The sequence below is a fragment of the Miniopterus natalensis genome, chromosome 2 (genome assembly GCF_054644295.1).
Source record: "Miniopterus natalensis isolate mMinNat1 chromosome 2, mMinNat1.hap1, whole genome shotgun sequence".
NCBI lineage: Eukaryota > Metazoa > Chordata > Mammalia > Chiroptera > Miniopteridae > Miniopterus > Miniopterus natalensis.
Genome location: NC_142082.1, coordinates 176,472,147 through 176,498,392, shown reverse-complemented (window position 1 = coordinate 176,498,392; position 26,246 = coordinate 176,472,147). Strand labels below are relative to the sequence as shown.

The 26,246-nt window shown below is 34.4% G+C and overlaps 1 protein-coding gene across 2 annotated transcripts in view; it reads left to right on the top strand.

Annotated features, from left to right (window-relative positions):
• CRY1 (cryptochrome circadian regulator 1) overlaps nt 1-26,246 on the top strand; it is a 45,370-nt gene that overhangs the window by 5,073 nt on the left and 14,051 nt on the right. For both annotated transcript variants that reach the window (XM_016223205.2, XM_016223204.2), the window contains exon 2: nt 24,573-24,681. In XM_016223205.2, the coding sequence (XP_016078691.1) occupies nt 24,573-24,681 (109 nt within the window). The remainder of the gene's footprint in view (nt 1-24,572; nt 24,682-26,246) is intronic.

Below are 26,246 nucleotides of genomic sequence, written 5' to 3'. Positions count from 1 at the left end.
TCCTATACTGGTGAGGAGGCTGGTGTGACTGAATCACATGGTGCGTTAAAGAGGAGTTGCTGCTTAGTACTCTTTTGGTTTAGCACTCTAGGTGGTTAACTCAAACAGGCTCATGGAGAGAGAGAGTTGATTGGCAAATGTAACTGAACAATCCAAGGGAAACTGGCTTCAGACATTGCTTGATGCTAGGGCCAAAAGACAGTCTCTAGGACCAAATTTCTCTCTTTGTGTCTCCAAACTTCACTTATACTGGATTGGCTTTTCTGACAGGCTGTCCTCTGGTGGTAAAATATAGCAATAACAGTAACAGTTAAAAAGCATAAGCCTCAGCCTCAGAAGTCTCAGCAAAGCTCTGTAGCATTTTAGTGGCTCTGTTTGGGGGAATTTATTTTCTTTTTTTTATTAATTCTCACCTGAGAATATGTTTTTCATTAATCCTAGAGAGAGAGAGAGAAGCATGGATGTGAGAGAGAAACATCGAATGGTTGCCTCCTGTACATGCCCCAACCAGGGATTGAACCCCCAACCTGAGTATGTGCCCTGACTGGGAATCGACCCTGAGACCCTTTGGTGCATGGGTGACACTCTAACCAACTGAACCACACAGACCAGGGCTTGGGTCAGTTTCTGAACCAATCATTGTGCACTTCCAATTGTCTAAGCTGGAATTGTGTGCCTCCTGGGTGGAATCAGCTTGACTGGACTGAAGTAACTAAAGTAGAATGAGTAGGAAGTGGGTGGATATCCTAAAACAACAGATGCCTATTTATTATATAATAACTCAGATCAGAAAGTGGGACCAAGTCAGAGCAACTTTGGTTCCTGTTTGAGGAAATGTAATTTTGGCACCTGAGTGAATGATAGAGGAAAGAGACAGTATAATAGTGTGGAGGCTTCACTGACAGTTTAGCTGAAAGATAATACAGGCTTGAATTAGGGAAAAGGCTACATGGAAAGGGAAGATGCAAGAGAATGATTATATAGGTGCAACGGACAGTTTATGTGACTGGACAAGGCAGTTTCATAGAGGAGGGTGTGAGGGAGAGAGTAGAATGTAAGACTCATGCTTTGGAATATTTAGTTGAGGAAACAAGTATGTTTATTTTAGGTCATTGATGAATGTGAGGTACTGCTAAAATCAACATGAGAAATGGACAATAGGAGTTCAAGTTTCGGGATTATAGACATTAGAGCTGTGGATATGGGAATAATTCCTATATGATAGGTGAAGCATGACTGATGATAGTGGATAGAATAAGACCCATCAAAACCTTGCTGAATACTGTCTTTAAGATGAGGAACTGGAGAGGGAAGGTGAGGAGAATTAGAAAGGTAGAAGAGGAGCCAAGAGAGTGTCAGGTCATGGAAACCAAAGGTGGCAAAGAGCTTCCTTCATTGTACTAAAGAAGGCAGGTTAGGTAGATGAGTTTTGACAGGAAAAATTGTCAGACTTGGAAATGGGCAGAAGAAATGACTGTGAATTTTGAATGCTGGGCAATGGACCCTCCAGGAGCTAAAGGACCCTACACAAATTATATTATTTCTGATTAAGGGATATGTACCTTTGTGCTTGATGGACTAGACTGTTTTACAACTCTGTAAAAAGAGATAAAAATTAAGTTGTAGAAAACTGATTAACAGAACAAATGTTTCTTGCCCATACAAATTATTCCTGTTATGCCATGCAAATGAATTTTTAGAGTGGGCACTATAAATCTCTAAGTCATGTTCTTATATGGGCCAGTTTTAACATCTTACAAGTTTCTTCATTCATTAATGAGTTAGATAAAATCTTTGCCATATATTCATTTCATATTTGTATGAGAGTCATAATTTTTTCATTTTGAAAATTGTAGTTTAACTGTTACAAAGGCTTTTGGTAAACAGAGTAGTTTTAATGTAGTTGTAAGGACAGAAGTCAGGTTGTGTAGGATGTTACTGAAAGTGTGTGTGTGGCCGGTGTGGGGGAGAAGGACAATGACTGAGAGATTGATGAAGAGGGAGAGGTAAGACATAAGTTTGAATGCACAGGCTCTGGGCAGGCTGAGGGAAAATTAATTTGGGGCAGATCACCAGACTTATAGTCAGGACAATAAAATTACTAGACTTACAGTCAAGACAAGATGACAGATAGAAAATAAAATATATAGATGGTGCCCGGCCGGGCATGGCTCAGTGGTTGAGCATCGACCTAGGATCCAGGCAATAGGGGTTTGATTCCTGGTCAGGGCACATGCCCAGGTTGCGGGTTTGATCCCCAGTCAGGGACGTGCAGAAGGCAGCCGATCAATGACTCTCTCATCATTGATGTTTCTATCTCTCTCTATCTCCTTTCCTCTCTCTGAAATCAATATATATATGTATATATATGTACATATACATATATATATGGTGAGGCCCCCAATATGGAGTTCTTTGAATGACAAATTGAAGTAAGTGTAGAACATTTCGCTGTCCCAAAATCTAAATTCGAATCCCTGCTTTCCTATTAAGTAGGACTGACCTTGGATAAGTCACTCCCCTTTCATTTTATTCATTCAGAAAACATTCATTAAGAGCCTGTTACCTGCTATCATTTTCTTTAAAGTTGGTTAAAACCTTAAGCACCCTTGGGAAGTAAACTTCAGTACAGAATTTCTTGAGTATTTTTTTTTTCTCATCTATTATAATTTTCTTATCCACAGTTAATCAGAAACTTTTTTTGGTGATTCTCCTTTTATTAAGCATTCAATTTAGTTTTCTCCTTTGAAGCATTAAATTTAGTTTTCAATAAAACAGCTTTCTTTTTACACTCATTTAATCAATGTATGTAAGATTTGATTAATTTATGTGGTTACAATAAGAAGGTCATCTGGCATAAACAGGTTTGAGTAATACAGTTGACTCTTGACATACCTAGTACTTTCACTAATTGGAACAGGAATCAGATGTACTAGAAAACAACAGCCTGCTGTTCTCAAGCTAAAATTAACCATGGACATCAGTCAGTATGGCTCGCCTATGTATGTTTTAGTGAGGATACAGAGGGATTGTGTAGTTTCTGTGATGGTAGTAGCAACAATAATTATTAGTAATATGAAAGATGTAACTACATAGGTTTTTAAATTTTGACATTTTAAAATTGATTCTCACATAGTTTTATTTGGTTTGGATTGCATATTTGTATTAATTAGATATAAGGGTTTCCTAGAGATGAAAGAAGGAAAAACTCAATTTTATAAATGGGATTCTATTGACTGGTTATTTTTGCCATTTTTATTTAATCCCAGCTCTATCTCCTCAGTAGCAACAATAACAACAAACTAAATATCTTAATGATGCTTGTGGTGGTTTTTTTTGTGTGTGTGTGTGTTTTAGTTTGCTGTTTTAAGTGATATGGACCAGCAGGAATTAAAAGGCTATAAAAATAGGATGACTTAATATTAAATTACTGTGCTGTAGTTTCTGTGTACTATGTTTCTATGTACATGGCCAATCTTTATATTGGTATTAACATATAATGGGTGGTCATACTAATTTGGGGGTTAAAATACCTTTTTATTACAGGGTTTAGTGTGACTTTTTTGTAATGAGTTATAATTTTGGGTGATATAATGGAATAGAAAGGAAGATTGAATTAAAGGGAAATACTAAATATGATTTGGTTATATAGGTTATATATATGGGAGATTTTAGAAAAGGAGGAGACAGTGATGATTCCATGTTTAAGATCCCAGAGAGGGAGACAGAAAGTCAGAAGGGGTTAGTTTGGGGGTTAGGATGATAAGCTTGTTTTAAGGTGTATTGAAGTTAGGATAACAGCAGGATATCCAGGTACAATTGGTTAGCAAGGACTGAAGCTAGGAAGGGAAGTTGGGATAGATGTGTAACTGGAAGTAATCCTTTGCGAGGTGATAATTAAAAACAGGAAAATTCTGAGAACACTGAAAGAGGGATATATGGGAGAAAAGGAATGGCAGTCTGATCTTTGAAAAAAATATACATTAAACTTTTTGTACCCAAATTTTTATGGTTTATATCATTCATGATAAGCTTCAAAGGGCCTTTCCCACTGAAAGATGATATAAATAATAGCCCCACTGAAATGTTAACCATACAGTAAATTTTTAATATTTTGAGGTCTATTTCTAAGCTATTTAATGTTTAAAATGTAAATTTTATTCTGATGAAAAATAAGATAATTGTAAATAATTCAAACAACATGAAGTGTCTTACAATATCACTCCTAAAAAATATACTATTGGTAATAGTTTTAAAAAGTGAAAATATAAATGCATATGAATATGGCATCTCTTAATCAAAAACATGAGTAATTTGCCCTGACTGGGTGGCTCAGTTGGTTGGAGCATCATCCCATACACCAAAAGGTTACAGCTCAATTCCTGGTCGGGGTGCATACCAGGAGGCAACCAAATGATGTTTCTCTCTCACATCAGTGTGCCTCTGCCTCTAAAATCAATAACTGACGAACAAAATAGAACCAAAGGCATGGTGGATACATGGAACAGACTGACAGCTGGGGGGGGGGGGGGGAGGTGGGAAACTGGATGAATGAAGGTGAAGGGATTAACCAAAAAACATATACATAACACATAGACACAGACAACAGTGTGGTGATAGCCAGAGGGAAAGGGGGTTGGGGGCTAGGTGGAGGTGGGCAAGGGGAAAATGGGGATGGAAAGAAACTTTGCTTGGGCGATGGGTGCATGGTGCAGTGTGCAGATGGTGTTTGAGTTGTACACTTGAAACTTGTATGGTTTTTTGAACCAATGTTGCCCCAATAAATTCAAAAAATTTTTAAAAAGTGTCAAAGTCATGAAAGACAAACTATCTTAAATTGGAAAAGGGCAAAGGAACATGACAACTAAAGGACTATCTGATCCTAGGTTGAATCCTGGACCAGAAAAGGGACATTAGTGGGATAACTAGTGGAATTTTAATTAAAACCTATGGACTAGTTGATAGTATTGTATCAGTATAAATTTCCTGGTATTGATAATTATGTTAGTTATACAAGATGTTAACGTTTGGGGAAGCTGGGTAGAGGGTATGTGCAAATTCTTCATAGTATTTTTACAACTTAAGATAGAAATTATCTCAAAAAATGAAAAAGTTTAATTAAAAATAAACAATAACCCAGCCGTCTCCCTCCTAAGTATATATGTACTCAATAGAAATTCAAAAACATGTGTAAATGAGTGCACATTATATTCATAGCATTATTTGTAGTAGCCCCAAACTAGAAACAGCCCATATGTCCATTAACAGTAAAATGGATAAATAAATTGTGGAATATCATTAAAAAAGGAACTAACTACAGTTATACACAATGACATGTATACAACCCACAAATATGTTTAATGAAAAAATCAGAAACAAAACAGGATTTCCTGAACTAATCTAATAATGTTATAATGTGGTGGTTCACCTTCTATAACCTTGCTTCTCTTTTTTGGTCAGTGTTATTTGATTACTAGTGGGAAAAAACTGGCAAACTTGAGATAATTGTGTGTAATTTAGGTCATAGGTCAGAAAAAAATCAATATAATTTTCAGCAAAGAAATATCTTTTAGACTGACTACAGAAAACCATTATGTAGTCTGGGCAAAAGTAGGTTTACAGTTGTAATACAAATGCTACAATAATTAATAAATAATACAAGAATAAACTCTGTGTACTCATGACTGTAAACCTATTTTTGCCTCACCCTGTATATAGCACTCTCAAGACATTTGCCTTTTATAAATGTTTAACAGATTTTATTTACTTCCACATAAGTACCCTAAACCCCCCAAATAGATGTCCTGTCTGATTTTGCCTGTCCTTTTGAGGTCACAATGCAGTGCTGTCTAAAAATAAAGATTAGTAGGAAACCAAATTACAAATACTTCTATGTGATTTTTAAAATGACAGTGGCATAAGTTACATATACTTACATTAGTCTAATTTAGTTCTAGAAGATTACCTGATATTTCTGTTGAAGGTCATCTTACCCTGTTATCAAAAGTGAAATGCTGTGATAGTAAAAGACACATATCAAACATCATCTTTGTGAAATCTTATGGCCCTCCATGATAGATTTGATTCCCCTGTGTTGTCTGAGTGCCATGAACTTTAATAATACAGTTTAATAAGTAATATAATAATTTTTATACCTTATTTTCATTAAATTTGAGAAGCATTAAGATGGGAATTCTGTGTTTATTTTTGTATCTCAAGAAAATGCCCAAGTGTTAATTTAAAGAATGAATGAATGAAAGTGCTTCAGATAGTAGAATACAGGCCTAAATGTGACTTTTTACCTAAATAAGATTATGTAGTTCACATAATTAGTTCATTAAGTATACTTCTGTTGTTTTTCCTACACTCAGAATTTTTTTTCATATAATTATGTAACATTTGTATGGTCAAGAAACATTTCTTATTTTTAGATGTGCAAACACATGCAGTTGGAATTCATTTGTGGTCCATGACAGGGTCAGACCCTCTTGTTTGAAATTTAAGCAATGTTCTCTCTCCCAGTCATGGAAAATGACATATTAGTGGCTGGCTTAATTGGATTTTGCGCATTCTTTCATTTTGCTCTTTTTCTTTAGAACCATCATATTAACCTACTGTTGGCCCTCCTCATCCAGGTATCTGTCTGTCTTTCCATTCCACCTTTCCTTTTTTCATCCTTCCTCCCTCCTTCATTCCTAATTGACATCCAGACATCTATCTGTCATTTCTAAGATTGATTAGCTCGCCCTTCCAAAGGCTGGGTATTCCATCCGTGTCTTCCTTTCAAAAGTCTGTCTGACAAAGTTCTATCCTTTCTGCCATCCTGTCTTCCTTTCTTTGTCTCCCTTTGTGTGTGTGTGCCATCTGCTTTCCTACCTTCCTTCTTCTCAACCTCCCTCCTCTTGCCATCTTTCTGCCTAACCATCCTCATACTTTCCCCTATATCCTCCCATTTTTTCAGCTTCTCTTTCCATTCTTACTATTTTCTTTTAGAAAGTATGTTCTCTCCTTGGTTTTGTTCCACCCTTTGTGTCTCCCCCTCTCCCCACCTAAAGACCACTTTTTCTTTCCTGAGTGCTTATCTGTCCTTCCATCCATATATCTAGTCTTATAGTTATTAATATCATTTATACAATGAATCCCAAGTTTGTATTTAACTTTCAAGACATCTTTCCTGAATGCCAGAATTACATACATCACTTGATAATTAACAAGTTCACTTGGATATCAAATAGACACCTCAAACTAAATATATATAAAACTGAACTTCTGAATATTTCTTCTTCTGGAAAAGGCTGATTAGCTTGTCTTAGACTAATTTAACTGCTAAAAATATCTGGAGAAGCTGAAAAGATATTTGTGAAAAATTGCTTTCAAGTCATCAGAGAGGTCCAAAAACAGTAAAAATTGATGGGGCCAATATCTAAAAGAAACAGAAAATCAAGGGAATTAAACCTGGCATTTGATGCTGCTTTTTAATGCAGAAGTCAGTTCTGAAAATTAAAATGGTCACTAAGAACCTAAGCATAATTTTCAGCAGTCTCATGGGGCTGGAAGGGAAAAACTAGAGTTTAGAGCCTGGCAAGGAAGAAGAACCCTGGAAATACTCTCAACTTTGGGTTGGTACCTTTAAAGGGCAATATCCTAGAAGTAGGGTTTGAATAAAACAGCCTGTTCAAGCACTGAAGTTCTGCATTAAATCAGCTCAATCACTGTTTGATTAATGGCATCAGCTATATTTTAGAAAGTTGCCACAAGCAAAAGTTAATACTTTTCTAAAGGAGGATATAGGTGTTTTTTTATGCATAATATGTGGCACACAGTCAAAAAAAATGAGGCATACTAAAAGGCAAGAAATTACTGAAACCAATAGGAAAGAAAACAATTAGAAGTAGACCTGTAAGAGATCCAGATATTAGAGTTATCTATCATGGACTTTAAAACAAGTGTGATTAATATTTTCAAGAAACTGGATAAGAGAGAAGTTTGGCAGAGAGCTATGAAAATAATCAAATGAGAATATTAGAAATGAAGAATACAATAGCTGAAATTGACAAGTCAATGAACTGGTTTAAAAGAAGATGAGATGTAGCTGAGGAAGGAATTAATGAATTGGAAGATAGTTCAGAAGAAAATAACTAGACTGTGAAGCACAGAGAGAGATTAGGATAGAAAATACAGAAAAGAGTGTGAGAGAGATAAGGGACATGGCAAAGAAGTCTAGAATATTTTTATCGAAATTCCAGAAGGAGAGAAAAATCATCCAGGAGTAGCAGATCAAATAGGAAGGATATTCTAAAGGGATTTTGTCAGGCAAAAGAAATTATTCTAGATAGAAATTCAGGGATACAGAAAGATATAAAGAGCAGTAGAAATGTATCTGAGTGAATACTAACTATTCAGAGAATTAATATATTTTATACATATGTTGTATACACATATATGTTAAAGGGAGTCAATGTATTCTATGGGTTTTGCATTGTTGAAGAAGCAATAAAAATACTCATTTATATTGGACTTTAAGAAGTTAGGGATGTATGTTTTGATTTCTAGGTAATCTCTAAAAGAACAGTTAAGTTATAACTAACAATCTTAAGAATTGAGGAAAATGGTATAATAAAAAAATTTAAAAGAAGGCAAGAAAGGAGACAGAACAAGTGGCACAAATATTAAGATGGTAAATTTAAAGCTATGTATCTCACTAATTCTATAAATTATAAGTGGATCACATTCTCCAGTTAACAAAGATTGTTTGAATTTAAAAATATAACCAACTATTAGATTGAGCTATATGAAATTTCTGTTTTTGTAGATCAAAAACACTACTATTAGCAGTTTCATGTGGTACGGCCTAAAATATGCTGCTTATAAGAAATACATTTTAAATATGGTGTTTAAGATGGGCTGAAGTTAATAGTATGGAAAAAGTTATATCATGCAAACACTAGTAGAAAGAAAGCTGGTGGCATGGCTTTTCTAATATTAGATAAAGTAGAATTTAAAGCAAAAAACTGTTATTAGAGATAAAGAGGGATGTTTCACAGTTATTAAAATGAACAATCTTCCTGGAAGATATAACAATTCTAAATTGGCATGTATAAAACATAGCCTCAAAATGTAGAAAGCCCAAACTGATAAAACTAAAAGGAGAAATAGATTCATAATCACAGAGGGAAATATTAATACATTTCTTCCAGTAACTAATAGAACTAGCAGACCAAAAATCAGTAGTTATAAAAGATTGGAACAATATGATTAACATATTGTCTTAATTGATATACATATATGTAAATATATATATGTGTGTGTGTGTATATATGTATATATATACACACACACACACATATACATACACACACACACACACACACACACGGCCTTCTATCAGGGGGACATGGTATCAGTATGTATTATTACTTGTGATATTAACCTTGATTATGTGGTTAAGATAGTGTCTGCCAGCCAGGTTTCTCCACTGTAAAATTACTATTTTTCCTTTGTAATTAATAAATATTTTGGGATACTTTGCTGCTATATAAATATTCCCTTTCTCTTCATTAATTTTAGTATTCATTAGTGGATCTTGCCTAAGGCAATTATTGTGTGCTATTCTAATCATGTTTTCATTCCTTCTATATTTATTAGTCTGAGTTCTTCTGTAATGAAGAGTTGTTCCTTGTCCATTTATTTAATTATTCAATAATTTAGTTATAAAAATACGGTCTCATGAGTATTTGTTTTATTCTTTGGGTTGTAATCTATTGCTGTTACTGTTTATTTTGTTCTTTAAATTATTCCAGCTCTGGCACCCATCTGTATTTTGACATATACCCATCTTATTTCTCTGGAGCCTTTCCTTACTTTGTGGCGTCATGCGATGCTCCAGCTCATTATATGCTTTCCTTGCTCAGTCCTGAATCAGCCACTGCTTTGTAGAACCCTTATTGGAGAAGGATGTTTAGAAACCAAGATCTGGGCGCTTGTTTCATCTCTCATAGACTTTTTTCTTGGCACTCCTGTTTTGTTTTTTGTCTTGTTTTGCTTCACAGTCCTGCCACTATGAACACCCCTGAAGAACCTGAGTTATATCTAGAGTAAAATTAGCATTATTAGGAGAAGAGAATTTTCTGATAGGAATATCAGAAAACCAATATGTGTAGCTGTGCCATTTGCTTTTCTACATGTGTTGAACAGATTTTATTTAGTTCCATTTAAATACTCTAAAGCCTAGGAGTAGATTTTAAACATGATTTTGGGCCTATCATTATAGTGTCACATGCAGTGGTTTCTAAAAATACACACGGAATAGCAAAAGTCCTAGATTTCAAATACGTTTATGTGACTTGGGGATTAAGGAGGTATAAATTACATAGCTTAACCTCAGAAGTTAAAAGATACTTCAAGTAAAGACTAATTTAAACTGCTAGCGCTAAGTGCTGTAATAGATACTAAAAGACCCAGATTAGTCATATCTTTGTAAAACTTTAGAGATCTTCCTCAGCATAATTGCCTTGCTTTTATATGTCCTTTAACAATAGGGACTTCAATAATACAATGTATTAATTACTATAATAATAAATTTACACATCTGTTCTCATTAAACTTTGAGGTTCTTGAGGACTAGAATTCTAGATTCTTTTTTTTGTGTGTCCTATGTAGATGCCCAAATGTTGGTTGTATAAGTAAAAGATATACCTCAGAATATGTGGTTCTGCATTTTATTAGATTACTAATAATTAACTATCAAGTGTCTCTGAAGAGATTAAAAGTTATTGTGAATCTAAATGAATCTCTGCCAAATGATAAATGGTGGGATAATACTTCGGGTTCATTTAGTTTCACTTCTTATATTTCTCTCTCTAAGCATAGAACAACTCTGTTATATAGCATCCATAAAGACATTTCTTATTTTCAACTATGAAGTCAAGTGTATATGGAATGTGTTTGAGGCCCATGACTGGTTCATAACTTACTTACTAGTAATTAAATCAAATCGACCCTTTTTTGTTGCTGAAAACTGCATCAGAGTTAGGATTCTTTTTTTAAAAAAAAATATATTTTTATTGATTTCAGAGAGAGGACAGGAGAGGGAGAGAGAGAGAAAGAAACATCAATGATGAGAGAGTCATTGATCGGGCCCGCAACCCGGGCATGTGCCCTGACCGGGAATCGAACCCTGATTGCCTGGATCCTAGGCCGACACTCAACCGCTGAGCCAGGCCCGGCCGAGCAAGAGTTAGGATTCTTAATTTTTAGTTTGACTGTTCCTTCCTGTCTCCTGCACTCCCTTTTTTTGACCCTCTTCTCAGCCTACCCTCCATTCCATCTCTCTTTGTCCATTCTTGCTTCTCTGTCTCATTTGTCTTTGTTTTTCTGTTTCATATTCTCTTTTCTTTTTGAGTATAGGTTAGAACATGATGTGAATTAGCTTTTAAAATAATCATTTGGATTGGGTAGAAAATGGGTATCAGGCAAAGGGCAGAAAAATAGAAAGGCCACTTAGGAGGCTACTATACTTATCTTGAAGAGATGATGGCATGGATAAGAGTGGTCATGGTGAAAATGATAGAAACACTTAGAATCTTCGTAGAAATTTAAGAGGTAATATAGCAAAGGAAGTAGGATTACTAAATCTGGAGTCCAAAGTAGAAGTGTAGGCTGAAAATATTATACTGGGAATCATCAGCATGTAGATAGTATTCCTAAGACTAGATAAAGGAAAAGGACTGATGGAAGGAACGACCTTCACTTTGAATGAACAGAAGGAATGCTAGACAGAGGCTACGAAGAAGGCTGGAGAGAAAGAAGGAGAAAGGAAGAAGGATGGGATGAAGTTTGAATAGAAGCAAAGAATAGATGGATGTATTTCTAGAAGGAGAGACGGATGGAATGACTGATGGAAGCAGGGGAGGGAGGGAGGACAGATAAATGGGATAAAGAGCAATGACATGGGAGAGAGAGAAGCATAACCAGTTATGGCCAAGGAATTGTGTAAGGAAGTGCTTGGCTGAGGCAGTGTAAGGCCCCTGTACGCTTCTCCGGTTTTTCCATTGCTGTGAAGGACCATTTTCAAATTAGACCACAAGATCAAAGCATCTGGAATGGTAAAGTCACCGCTTGGAGAAGAAATACCTAGAGCTCTAGTGAACTCAGCATGAGCAAGATAAAACTTTTGTTTTGTCAAGCCACTTATTTGGCGGTTATTTTTTACCCAACATAAGCATATCCTATTCTGACCAATCAGGTGACACTTTGGCCTGAGTAACTTGAATTATGGAATCATTATTAACTAAGATTGGGAGACATGGGAAGAGAAGGCTTGAAGGGACTTTTAAAAGGAGATATTGAATAGGCAGTAGGGTATCAAAAAAATCCTTCTATGACTATAAAATTATCCTCTCCTCCATCTACCCTATTTTAGTTTTCTCTGTAGAAATTATCATAACCAGAATACAGTGTAGTGGTTCAGGACCTTAGCACCTGGAGCCGGCCAGATTGAATGGGTTTAAAATCTTGGCTTTGTGCTCTAGTTGGTTTTGTTCAGTAGTTAGAATGTCTGCCATGGACTAAAGGGTCCCAGGTTCATTTCTTGGCACTTACCTCCGTTGCACCTCAATCCCTGGCTCTGGTCGGAGTAGGTGCTGGAGGTAACCAATCTATTTGTGTATGTGTGTGTGTGTGTCTGTCTGTCTGTCTGTCTCTCTCCCCCCTTCCCCCCCTGCCTCTCTCCCTTCCACTCTTTCTGAAAAGCAATTCTCTCGCAAGGATTAATAAAAAAATCTTGACTTTGCTACTTTTTTCTTCCTGAGTCAAAATTTTCCTGAGGGAAAATTACTTAACCTTTTTATGCCTCAATTTCATCATTTGTAAATGAGGGAAATACCTATATTAAAAGGTTGTTGTGTTTATGCATGTAAAGTACTTAGAGCAGTGTATAATACACACTTTCTAAACATTTGCAGCTTTTGTCATTATGGTTGTCATCATAGTCGTTTTCGTAATCAATATTGTCATCCCCAAATATGCAAACTTCATGACTCCAGGCACTTAATTTTGTTCTCACATTTACCCTGAGGACCACAACAATGTCAGTAGGATCTCAATAAAGTTTGGGTGGATAGATGGATGGTTAGATTGCATTATGTTACTAACACTTTTTGCAGCAATGTCAGTATGGGAAAGATTCTGACCTTTGGCCAAACTTCAGACAGACCTGTGTGACACGTGCTAGATCATAGATTTAAAAAAGAAGAAAAAGAAGAATTTTTCAGCATTACTTTTTTTTAACAGACAAAAATTGAAATTTTATTAAATTATGTTTTCAGCTTTATTGAGATATAATTGACATATAACTAGTCTTTTTCTAAAGGAGAAAATTTTCAAATAGGACTATTAGACTACAGAAAAGCATTATACATAGATCTGGGACAGCATGCTTTTGACCACATGTTGCACAGATTTTATTTAGTTGTATGTAAATCCTTTAAAGCCTGGAAATACATCTTATACTTGATTTTGGCCTAACCTGGTAGAGCCACAATGCAGTGGTTTCTAAAATTAAACAGGTAATAATAAGAGATCTAGATTATAAATAGCTCTGTGTGACCTTTTTAGATCAGAGAGGCATAAGTTACATAAATTGTATTAGTGTAAATTGATTCCAGAAATTAAATGATTTTAACCCTTTTGAATCCTATTATTAACTTTAATAACTTTTCTGCATTTCTTTTTTTAATATATTGATAGTATCAGTACTCATGTTACCTATAAATAATCATGTTTTTGTTTCTTCCTTACCCAGTGTTATACCTTTTATTTCTGTTCTTCTATTACTCCATTGGCCTGCTAGTACTAGGTTGAATAGAAGTGGTGGATAGCAGGCATCCTTGTCTTCGTCCCAATTCTAAAAGAAGTAGTTTCAACATTTTACCATTAAATATGATATTTTCTATTAAGTATTTTTGTGGATGCTTGTTTTAACATTAAGGAAGTTATCTCCTAGTCCTGGTTTGTTGAGGCTCAATGAAAATTGAATTTTAGTGGCTACTTGTTTTGCATCTGTTCAGTTGGTCATGATTTTTTCCCTTTATTCTATGAATGAAGTGAAATGCATTAAGTTAATCAACTTCCTGAGGGTAAGCCCAATTTGATCACGATGTATATTTTTTATATATTGCTGGATTTGTTTGCTAAAATGATATTATTGTGAGTGAGATTAGCATGCAGTTTTCCTTTTGTGCTTGTCCTTGTCTAATTTTGATGTCAAATCTAACCTTATAGAATGAATAGAGGCGTGTTACTTTTTTATCTATCCTCTGCATAAGATTAGAATACTCTATAAAATTAGAATTGTTTATTCTTTGCATGTTTGATAGAATTCATCTTAAAGCTGACTATTATGTTTTCCTTGTAATATTTTTAACCACTGATTGTTTCTTTAATGGCTATAGGACCATTATGCTCTTTTTTGCTCTCGAGTCAGTTTTGGTAAGTTTTAAATTTCTTCTTGAGTCAGTTTTGGTAAGGAATTTATGCATTTCATCTAAGTTTTCAAATTTATTTGCGTAAAATTGTTCACACTGTCTTATTTTCTGTTTAATCCTGGCAGTATTTGAGATTATATCCCCTTTTTATTCTTAATATTGCTTATTTTTTCTCCTCCCATTTTTCCTTTAATTTATCTTGTCAGAGGTTTATATTATTGTCTTTTCAAATAAAAATTTTGACTTTGTTTCTGTTATGTATTTGTGTTCTGTTTTCAGTAATTCCTGCTCTATCATTTCCTTCTTTTTATTTTTCTGATTCTGCTCTTTTCCTAACTCAATTCCATGTCTTCTTTTCTCATATAACCACTTAAGCCTATACATTTTCTTCTAATACCACTTTTTTTGTTTTGCATTCTGCACATTTTAGATACATTTTCTTCATTATCATTCAATTCCAGATGTTTTCTAAAATCCATTATTATCTTCTTTGTCCCATAAACTGTTTAGAAAAATGTTCTTTAACTTCAAAATATATGAATGATACTAGTTTCTTTTAATTTGTTGAATACAGTGGTATGACCTAGTAGAGAGTCAATTTTCATAAATATTCTATGTATACTTGAATAAGTATTCTCCATTTATTATATTATAATCTCCATTTAGTATAATATTCTCGTGCTGCTTTATATATTTTATCGTTGGTTTTGAGTCTTTTCAATATGATGTGTCTATATGTGTGGGTCCTCTCTCTGTCTCTGTCCTCCTCTCTGTATCTCTTCCCATTTCTATCTGTTCTTATTTCTAGCTTTATTTCCCTCACCCTTCGTCCCATCCCCTGCCCCTGTCCCCTGTCCCCTGTCCCCTGCCCTCCTCTTTCTAACCCTGCTTGAATTCATGAGCTGCTGCTGCTGCGAAATATTTTATGAGCTTCTTGAATTCGCATCTGTCAGCAGTTCTGAAAAAGTATCAATCGTTTTCAGGCCTCTCATTCTGCAACTCAGATTTAAGTTCTTGTTTCCTTGTGTATTGTATGATTGATTGATTGATTGGTTGATTTTGGGTGGAATTTTTTTTGTAGATATTGAGGGATAAGTTGAAGTCAAGCATCCAGAGATTTAACAGTTATTTTAGATCACAACCAACCTGGGACCACTTAAAATGCAATGATAAGCTTGAGGTGCTTGGGGCCACTTAAATTGTATGAATTTGCATTGAGATTATGCATTGGGGGAGGGCAGAATTTTTAAATAAATAGATAATGGATTTATAGAAAATGTACAAAGAAAATGTACAGAGAGTTCCTATGTCCTCTGTACCTAGTTTCCCCTAATATTAACGTCTTACATTACCACTGTACTTGAGTAAAAACTAAGAAACCGTAGCACTAACTGAATTCCAGACTTCATTCATATTTCCATTAAATGCTCTTTTTCTGTTCTAGAATCCCATCCATGATACCACATTGCATTTAGTCATATGTCTCCTGAGTCTCCTCTCTGTCTTTGACAGTTTCTCAGGCTTTTCTTGTTTTTTATGATGTTTATGATTTTGAATACAGGTCATGTATTTTTAGAATGGCCCTCAAGTTAGGTTTGTCTGATGTTTTTCTCATGATTAGTTTGGCGTCATGGGTTTTGTGGAAAATACCACAGAGGTAAATGTTCTCTTCATATATAAGAATGTACATGATATTGGCATTATTGACTTACATAGGTGATGTTTACTCTGATCATGTGGTTAAGGGAGCATTTGCCAGGTTGCTCCATTGTAAAGTTACTATTTTTGCCCTTTCCATTGAGGAATGGGAGATTTATTTTCTTTCAGCACAAACTGAGTAGTAATAGGAAAGTTTCCTTGCTGTCCTATTCTGTCACTTAAGATTTATTTCTAAATTACACTTGAATTATGAGTAGAGCTTTTTGAAGCCCAGGTTTTATATTTAGGATCTGTTATTAGCTTCCTCCCTTTGGATGGGCCTTGGGCTTTGTCTCCTATCCTCCTCAACCTGATTAAATTCAAGGTTTCCAGGGCTCTGTAGAAATCCTCAAGGCGAAGCTGACTTTAGCACTGGTTAACCTGTTATGACTCCTTTTGGGGCAGCCCAGTGAATTATGTTTAAAAGTTTCCTTTTCTTGTTGTTTGTTATTAATTATTTGTATTAGGGTATTTTAATCCAATGTACTATCAGCAGTGGAAGTTGGTAGGTATTTTTTGACATTGATTTTGACTATATTTTGAAATATTAATACTTCGGTTGGGGAAAATTTACATCTTAGTGTTAGTATGATACTTATAGTCATTCTTCCAGTATTCTCTCGCCACCCACTCCCACAAACAGTTCTTATGAATTCCCTGACTTAAGGACACTGTTTTCTCTGCTTTGATTGCCCTTTTCTCCTTTATCCTCTTGAACAATACATATTGATTCAAAACTCTGTTTAAATGGTTTTTGTCCTCATATTTACCCCATTTCCTTTCTTCTGCCCCCCCACACACAGTTAGATTTTGTCTGTGCTGCCATGATACCCCCTTCATTAAGAAATTCACCATATGGTACATATATATCAGTGTTGGTTTAGATATTATGGTAGATATTATTACTGTTCACCATTATTCAGTGTCACTTCCTGCAGGAAGTTTATGCCTTTTGCCTTGAACTCTGGTTTGCCCGTTTGACTTGCTTTAAGCAATTAAATGTGAGCAAAAAATGCCTTGGCTGATCTTCAATAGATATATAGCGTGAGTGAGAAATAAACTTTAGTTATTTTAAGACACTGAGCTTTTGGGATTGTTTGTTACCTCAGTGTAGCCTAACATATTCTGTCTTAATTGACACACATGCTTGTCTTCTATCTGGAAGGCAAAAATTGTATTCTAGTCACCTTTATGTCCTTAAAGCTATCAGACTAATTTTCTTAAAACATTTTATGTTGTTATATATCCTATCGGGTAGGAATTGTAGCATCGTATAGTGCAAAAACCATGGGTTTGGAGTCAGACACATCCAAATTAAAAATTTTACTTCATTGTCTAGCTGAGTTACTTTGGAAAATGTCCTTGATTAATTTCATATTCATCATTTTAAAAATGAAATACCTTACAAAGTTGTTGGTTGTATACTATACATAAAACATCTAGTACAATAGACATTCAGAAAATTTCCTTTTTCTATATTGACCATTGAATCAAGTCTTAAGTCCCTTTCATCTGCCTTTATTAATTTATTTATTTGGTTTGTTGTTAGAGAAATATTTTTTTTAACTTTTACATGTCAAGCATTGTCTATGCACTGGCAAGTGGTGATCAAGGCCTAGTCCCAGTCAGTCTTAAAGGAATTTATAATCAAGTGGCCAATCATTCTCCCTCCCTATCTCCAGCTATTAAAATCATGTTAATACTGCAAGGTCTTTCTCTAACATCACCACATCCTTGAAATTTTTGCCTAAATTTTTCCCCATTTCAAAAAAGAAATAAATTCAGAAGTGATTTCTTCTTCCTGATTTTTCAAAGCATATTAGTGGTATCCATATGTTTCTTACAATATATGTTGCATCCTGCCACAACAGGTTCTGTTATATTCATATACATCCTGTACATTTTCAAGTTTCTTTTCTAGATTTTAAGGTCCTTGAGTATTGGAATATCATCTCATATTGTTTATCTTGTATCCCTCAAATAAATGAAATGATGTGAGTAATGAACAGTATCACTTCTTAGAAGGTGTTTTAGGGATTTGTGGGGACATCTTTGTTCATCACAGTGACTGAGGGGAGCTAGTGGTATTAGTGAGGAGAAACTAAGAATGAAAAACTTCTTGCAGTGCTCAGGATACTTTCTTAAATAGTTGTCCTGAGCCCCACATCTCTTTGAATATTCTACCAGATGTTTCACATAAAAGAAAAACTTATTCATATTTTTCTGACCTAGAGCTTAAATCCATTTTTATGTGTAAAAACTAGGATTTTTACATAATTTTAATATATACTGAGTTTTCCTGAAATATATTTACCACCTATGTAAATCAAGGAAAGATTCTACTTTGTTTTGTCCAGAACTTTACCAAGTCTTGCTCAACATTATAGAAAATCACATCACCAAAGGCAATACCACTCATGGTGTTTGAGTTGCCAATAATCTAACTATATCAGTCTGTTTTTGTAGCTGTTGGATTTAAAAATAATTCTGTGTGTATGTGTAGACATACAGCTAATTCATTGTCTTCTTGTCCCATGCCCAGGTATTTACATATAGAAGTACATGTTACTTTTCTGAAATCCACCTGAGGATATTTTTTATTTATTTTTTTAAAATGTTTTACTTATCTTTATTGTTGAAAGTATTACAGATATTCCCCTTTTCCCCCAAGGGTATGTTTTTATTGATTTTAGAGAGAGAGGAAGGGAGAGAGAGGCATCGATGTGAGAGAAAAACACCGACCAGTGGCTCCCCGACAGGCTGGAACCTGCACCCTCTTGGTGAATGGGACAGTGCTCTGACCAGCTGCGCCACATGGCAGGGCACATGTTACTTCTTTTGAAAATATAAGTGACCTTCCTTTAATTGACCTCTCCCAGGTATTATATTAGGGCATTATATAATGCTTTAAAATTGTGTATGTACATATACTGTATTACCTGTGAATTTTATTTCATAATTTAAAAGAGGTCATTGCAAAATATTTGTTATAAAAAGAGACACTGTTATGTCATGGTATAGGTCTACTGATTTATTACCATTATTGCTTACAAAAAACAAAATTTGTTTTTAAAATATAAATTTAATCTTTATTGAACATTAAACTATTCTCCATAGAAAATGTATATCACAAATATTCTGACAATTTCAATAATGATTAATTAAATAAAAAGCACTAAAAATTTGTTGCAAATTAGAAAAAAAGCATATATAAACTTTATGCAATTTATAGAGAAATATGTTGCTATTTATAATTTTTAATTTTCTAATAAAACACCATAGACTTTGGTTAATAACTGAGACATTTCATTTTTATTTATTTTAGTTAATATATCCAGAACTTTAATTTTAAAAATTTAATTCTATTGTTTCATGCAGAGGATAAGAGAGGATATTTTACATGGAGTTTGAATGACCTTAATTTATATTCTTTAAATCAGTTCTCTAGAGTCAACAGTGAATTGTTTTGGTTTAGATATTTAAAGTGTAGTTTTCATTGTTGAGCATATAATATATATTTTATAAACTAAAGTGCAGAAGCCAATGACTTTATTCTGGTATGATACATGTTAATTTATAATGACTTACTTTCAGCAGCAGAGGGGTTATGTTGTATCCTACCATTGCCTTTTTTAAAGACTATTTTATAGACAGAACTAGAAATTCTAGTTATATAAAGCTGTTCTAGCACAGGCTGGAAAGTAGGTCATTGTGACAGGGTGTATACCAAACCGCCCACTGGTTGCCATAGCAGTGACCTACTTTAAGAAACAATTTCTGCTGATTCATGTTGAAGTCATCTTTTGGTAATGGTATAAGGAAACTCACTGCATTTATTTTTTTCTAATAGCAGTAAGCTAGTGATCTCTGGAGGTTATAAGCAATCCTTAAAGTATTTAAAGGGAAGAAATATATTTTCTCACCTAGCACCTCTGCAATTTATTTTGAAGTACTACAGTTAGTGTTATAATTAAATAACATGAAAACTGTGCTTCTGTTTAGGCAATACAGTTATGCAAAGGGATATAGTGAGTTTTACTGCCCTTAGGCCTGTTTAAAAACTAACCTGTTGCATGTAGTTAATAGCATTATTAACTAAACCTTCAAAGGATTATAGTTTCAAGGGAACAGTAAATATGCCAAATTGGAGGTCTGAAAATATATTACTGTTAAAAGTGTGCCCTTTGTATTTTCAGTATTCAGTATATTAAATCATTGCATTCAGTATTGGATGCCTGTTCTAAGGCACTTGCATTTGTAATATATGAATTGCTGTGTTCTCTGGAACACATTGAATCTGAACTCTGACAAAACTCACTCGCTTCCCAGCTAAGGATAAAGGATGAAAGGTTAGACTTTACGTAGCAGCCTTTCAAGTAACATTATTTGTTCAGCATTAAAAAGAAATCTTATCTGTCAATGAGTTGATACTTTGAACCTGAGATATTGGAGATTTTATTTTATGGTATTATCAAGGAGGAATTTTATGAGATTAAAGATTAGTTGATTCAGGGTCTTAATTGACTGAATCTTGCCATATATATTCATATTCACATTTCCTTGTCACTGGGAAGATTTTTCTCGAACCTTTGTCCAAAGTCACATTCAGGGGAAGTTATAAGTTCAAGATGATTCTGTATATAGGTGTATGTAGACTAATTCATTGTCTTCTTTTGTCATGCCCAGGTATTTGCATATAGAAATACATGTTACTTTTTAAAAAAATACAAATTATGGCCCTAGCCCATTAGTCCCAGTTGGTTGGAGCATCATCCCATGCACCAAAAGGTAGTTGGTTTGATCCCTGGTAGGACTGTGTATGGGAGACTGCCCACAGATGTCTCTCTCTCTCTCCCGCCTTCCTTTCTTTAAAATATATCTATGTAAATTATTAACACGGGAAAATAATTATAACTTCTGCTTAATGAGTACCAAGTACTGGTGATTTTACGCTGTCTATAATCCTTTCAACAGTGTACAAGACAACTCTATAGGTCATTTTATCCTATTTCTAATCTTTTCAACAAATTGTATTAGGCACATGATGAGATTTGTTTGCCAAATGTAGAAACCAAAACATAGGTTAGGAAACTATATAGTTAGGAATGAGACACAGATACTTTATTTGAAATTGACCTGGAGGAGGTGGTGGTGGTGGTGGGTGTGTATTAGCTATAATATAAGGTACAACCTGAAAGTTTCTTTAGGATGAGGAACATTATGTCCTTTGACTGTTTAGAGGATGGAGAAGTTACTTACAGCTTAAAGACTGAAGATTAGTAGGATATGAACTTGAAGAGATGGGAACTGGGAAATGTATTCCAGGCCAAGGGAATAACATGGAGCAAATTCCAAGAGATTGAATGTCTGGGGAAAGAGATGTAGTTGGTTTTGGTGGGAGGGAAAGGGGAATGGCAGGAAATGAACCTGAAACCCTAAGTTAGTGGCCAAGGAAAATAATTTGTTCTTTATTCTATAGGAATGAGTCTTTGAAGATCTTTGAACAGGAAGTGTGCCTAAGGAATATTGTGTATAAAATGGATTAGAGTGGAAAGACATTGTCGGTAGGCAGATCTATTTTAAGGCATTGCCGTAAATAATACCAGCAAGAGATAATAAGGTCTAGAATTATTGTAGCAATAATTATAGCAAAATTAGACGTGGTAGGAAGGAGGGGACAAAAAATGCATATAATCATGGTTTCTATGGGCCAGGCACTGTTCTAAGAACTTCACATATATTAATTTATTTAATTCTCACAACCATGCTATGTATGATATGAGTCCTGTTACTATCCCAGTTTTACAGATGAGGAAATTAGAACTTTTCAAGATTGATTAAAGGATAGTAATTGGTTGCTAGACCTGTTAAATTATGGGAAATCTGTGCAATGGGAATACAGTGAAACCATGAAAATTCTATTGCTTTAAAAAGATGTTCACTATGTATTAAACCAGGTTTACAGAAGATACAGTATTTCTCAGTTTTGTTCTATTTTGAAGGGGTATATGCTAACTATCAATTTTATACCTTTTTATGAAGTTTAAAAAAAAATGTGTTTCTTCTTCAACCCCACCCCAAACTCCCATCCCCCAAGGGTAGCTGTTGTTAATAGCTTGGTATAAGTATACTTTCAGTTATTTTCTTATGCACATATAACATTAAGCAGATACTTGCAGTGTAAATTTTATTTTATCAAAATGATATATGCACACAGTTTTAAAAGTCTTAGTGTAAAAAGCCTTATAGTAGAGGACAGCATCACTGAGTGTTCTCCATCCTGCTCTTTTTCTTTTCTTCACAAGTCTTTTCTATTTAAGATATCTGAGTGCAAAGTAAGCATTATATTCTTTCTAAAAGCACCTATATTTGAGTGCACCGTACCGCTGCAATATTTATGTGAAATTAGTGATGTAAACGATAATATCCATGAAAGAAAAACTCCATCAGTAACATCTGTGGAGGGATGTAAAGTACAACATAGGGAGTATTGTCAATAATATTGTAATCACTATGTATGATACCATGTGGGTACTTGAATTATCAGGGGATCACTTCATAAATTACATAATTGTCTAACCACTGTGCTGTATGCCCCAAACTAATATAAAACAATATTGAATGTCAACTGTAATTGAAAATAAAAATTTAAAAAATAACATCTGTGAAGAAAAACACCATACTTAAATACATTTCTATTCCTTTGCTTTATGGAGTGCCTAAATAAAATTAATTCTTTGGTTGCAAAACTTTTTCTCTTGCAACACATTGATTGCCTCAGTCCATATCATTTTGTGCAGTGTTTGTTTCATAGGGTGTTTATTGAAAAGCATTAAGAGTGATTATTCAGCCTGTGAACAAGAAAGGGAAAAATAAAGGACTAATTATTAATTAATCAAGACTTACTCATGATATAAATTAATCAGGTCCTTTCTCTCTTTTTCCCCCATCTTACAGTCTATCATTGACTTGCTTGTACCACATAGAAATATTTCCACTAAAACGGTGAATAAGGAGAACTCTTGCTATATACTACCAGCTCTGGTAGAGAAGATACTGAAACTAATGGTACAAAAGAGGTTTGAGAATTATCTCTGCCTTGAATTATCCTCCCAGGACAGTTTAGTCTTGTACTGTTTAAATTTAAGAAAATTTAGAATTGCTAGTTTATTCAACTGTTTTTGATCTGATTGCTGATGTCTAAAAACTCTTTTGCCAAGCAAATACATAAACTAGGTGTTTCCCAAATAAACATTTATCACCAAACATAAGTTATTTATAGTTACAGATAATTTTACAAAACTTAAGTACTTGTATATTGCTATAACACAGTAACATTTTCCCCCAAAGTATTTGCACATTGGTAGTGGTGGGGTGGAGTGGAGTGGAGTGAGGATGGGGTGCTAGGGAGATAACTCTAAGCCAGAAAAAGGATGTGGTGAAATATAAATGTGAGGATACAGAGGTTTGTTTCCTATTTGTTTAAGAATAACTGTGAGACCACCTAAGGTGCAATGATGGGATGCCTTTAATATCCTCCTGCATACAGCACTGTGACTCCCCAAGCCCACAGAGATCATATTTCCGCTAAGGGAAACAGAATCTAGATAAAATGTTACAGAAAATTAGCATGAAGCAAACGTCGTACCTTCCAGGAGTCACTTTTCTTTCACATTTGTTCTTTCACATTTGTCCACTCCATTTCTTCATAATAAAAGATGCACAGTAAGCAGTCTTCTGGTATTGCCCCAGAATTTCTCCACATATCTGTCATGTGTAAGCCTTGTTGGTACTTATTTCATTGAAAAAATCCATAGCCCCACCTGCCTCATAAATCTTTTATTTAAAATTAATCTGGCATACTCTATACTCAGAGAGTTAATGCCACATAATTTAACATCTATTATCAGTTTCTTTTTCTTTGATTGGATTAGAAACTTGAAAATGAGCATTGTTATCTCTCTCTTAATTACAATATCCCCCAATAACATGTTCACACTCTTCAGTTATTCATTGGTCAGAGTGATTAAATAGGATGTTTCCATTTTTTTTCCAGTAGAAAATGCTGTAGGTTTTTCAGGTTGGTTTTTCTGTATGAACTTGAATTCATTTTCTCAAGTTTAAACAATGAGATCAATTCATTTAATTATTTTATTCTAACAGTCACTATTATTTAATGAAAGTTAGTGATTTAATTTAGGAACTTCATTAAAATACTAAGACACTTGTGCTATAATTTAAAAAAATTATATGTATGGCTTCTAGACACAGTAATTTATATATCAGAGGTAATAAGACGATAGAGTTCACATTTCAATAACATGATTTTGCAGTATTTTGTATCTTCAAAATATGTTTCTAATAATTTTAATAATATTATCCTTTCCCTAGATTTTTGCTTCAATGTCTTGAAGACCTTGATGCTAATCTGCGAAAATTAAACTCTCGTCTGTTTGTGATTCGTGGGCAACCAGCAGATGTGTTTCCTAGGCTTTTCAAGGTAATTATGCATAAAATAGTAATCTCTTGTCAGAGAATACACATATTTGGTAAATAAGTTGTTTTGGGTAATTTAAAGTGTGGGAAATACAAGTTTTAATAAAAATGTGGGGTTTTTTCTTTATTTAGTAAAAAAGTTACACATGATAAAGTCAGACAGTGAAAGAAGTGGCTTATAATGAAAAAAATCTTTCTTCTGCCTTAAACTGCTAATTCCCTTCCCAGAAGTAGCAACTACCAATTTCTTGTGTATTCATTAGAAATATTTTTTGAGTAGATAAAAATGTATGTTTTTACGTTTATATCTGTATGTACAGATTATATGTATACATATATATCTGTATGTGTGTGTGTATGTTGTCATCCCCCTTTTTAAAAACTAAAATGAAAACACACACCATTCTGTGCAGTGCTCTATTTACATAACAGTGTATTTTGGAGATTGTTCCATATTACTTCCCTAGTCTTTTAAATGGCTTCCTAGTATTACATTGTGTAGATAGCTATAATTTCTTTAGTTAGCTTTCTACTGAAATTTTACAGAGTTTTTGGTGGTCCTATGTAGGCTGACATGGCAGATTAGAATCTCAAGAAGCCCTAGCTACAGAGCAAGTTTACACCCACTTTACAGTTGTTTCCTACAGTGCTTTCATAGAGTACCAGTCAGTGGCAGTGTGCCAAAGGCTAAGGCAGGGAAAAGAGCTGAAAGAGATCCCTCATTGAAGTGCACTGGGCATTCACTTAGTGCAATAGTAGTCCACTGAAGCTGGGGACAGGACAGTAGGGTAGAAAGATGTCTCCTGTGGTGCAGAAAATTATGGGACAGGGCTGGAAAACAAAGAGAACTTTATGGTAACAAAGCAACCATAAAGCTGATGGGTAGACAGCAAAGTAAAGAGAGATGACCTACAGTTTGTAAAGCTAGTGACTGGGCCGTAAAGCAGAGAAAGACGTCTTGGCAGTACTCAAATCCCAAACCCTGTTGAAGAAAAATCTGGATCCTGTCCTCAAAATATTCAAAGCCAGTGGTGAATGGAATTTAACCAAAGCAGCAGCAAAGCCCAGACCCAGATCAGTTACAGACTATATTAATTGAACTTCTAGCAGTCAGAGAAAGCAAAGACTGTGTATGTACTTTTCTAGGGACAAATATTATTTATTTTATCTTTATTCTTTTTACCATTTTCTGGTATAGAATAAAAAAAAAAAGACACACGAAGCAGGGAAATGTGACTTGCAATCAAGGAAAAAAAGTCAATAGAAATAGTCTCACAGTTGATGCACATGTAGGAATTATAATAAAGGACTTTACAATAATTATGCTAGTGATATTAAAGGATCTAGTTGAAAAGTGAAAGATACATGTGAATAGATGGTAATTTCAGTACAAAAATGGAAAGTATTAAAAAAACACACAAATGAAAACGCCAGAACTGAAACATCACAATCCCAGAAATTAATTCCTTCAGTGAGCTTATCCAGACTGGACAGAGCAGCACAGGGGATCAGTGACCTTGAAGACAATCAATAGAAATCATCCCAACTGAAACAGAAAAAGAAAGAAGA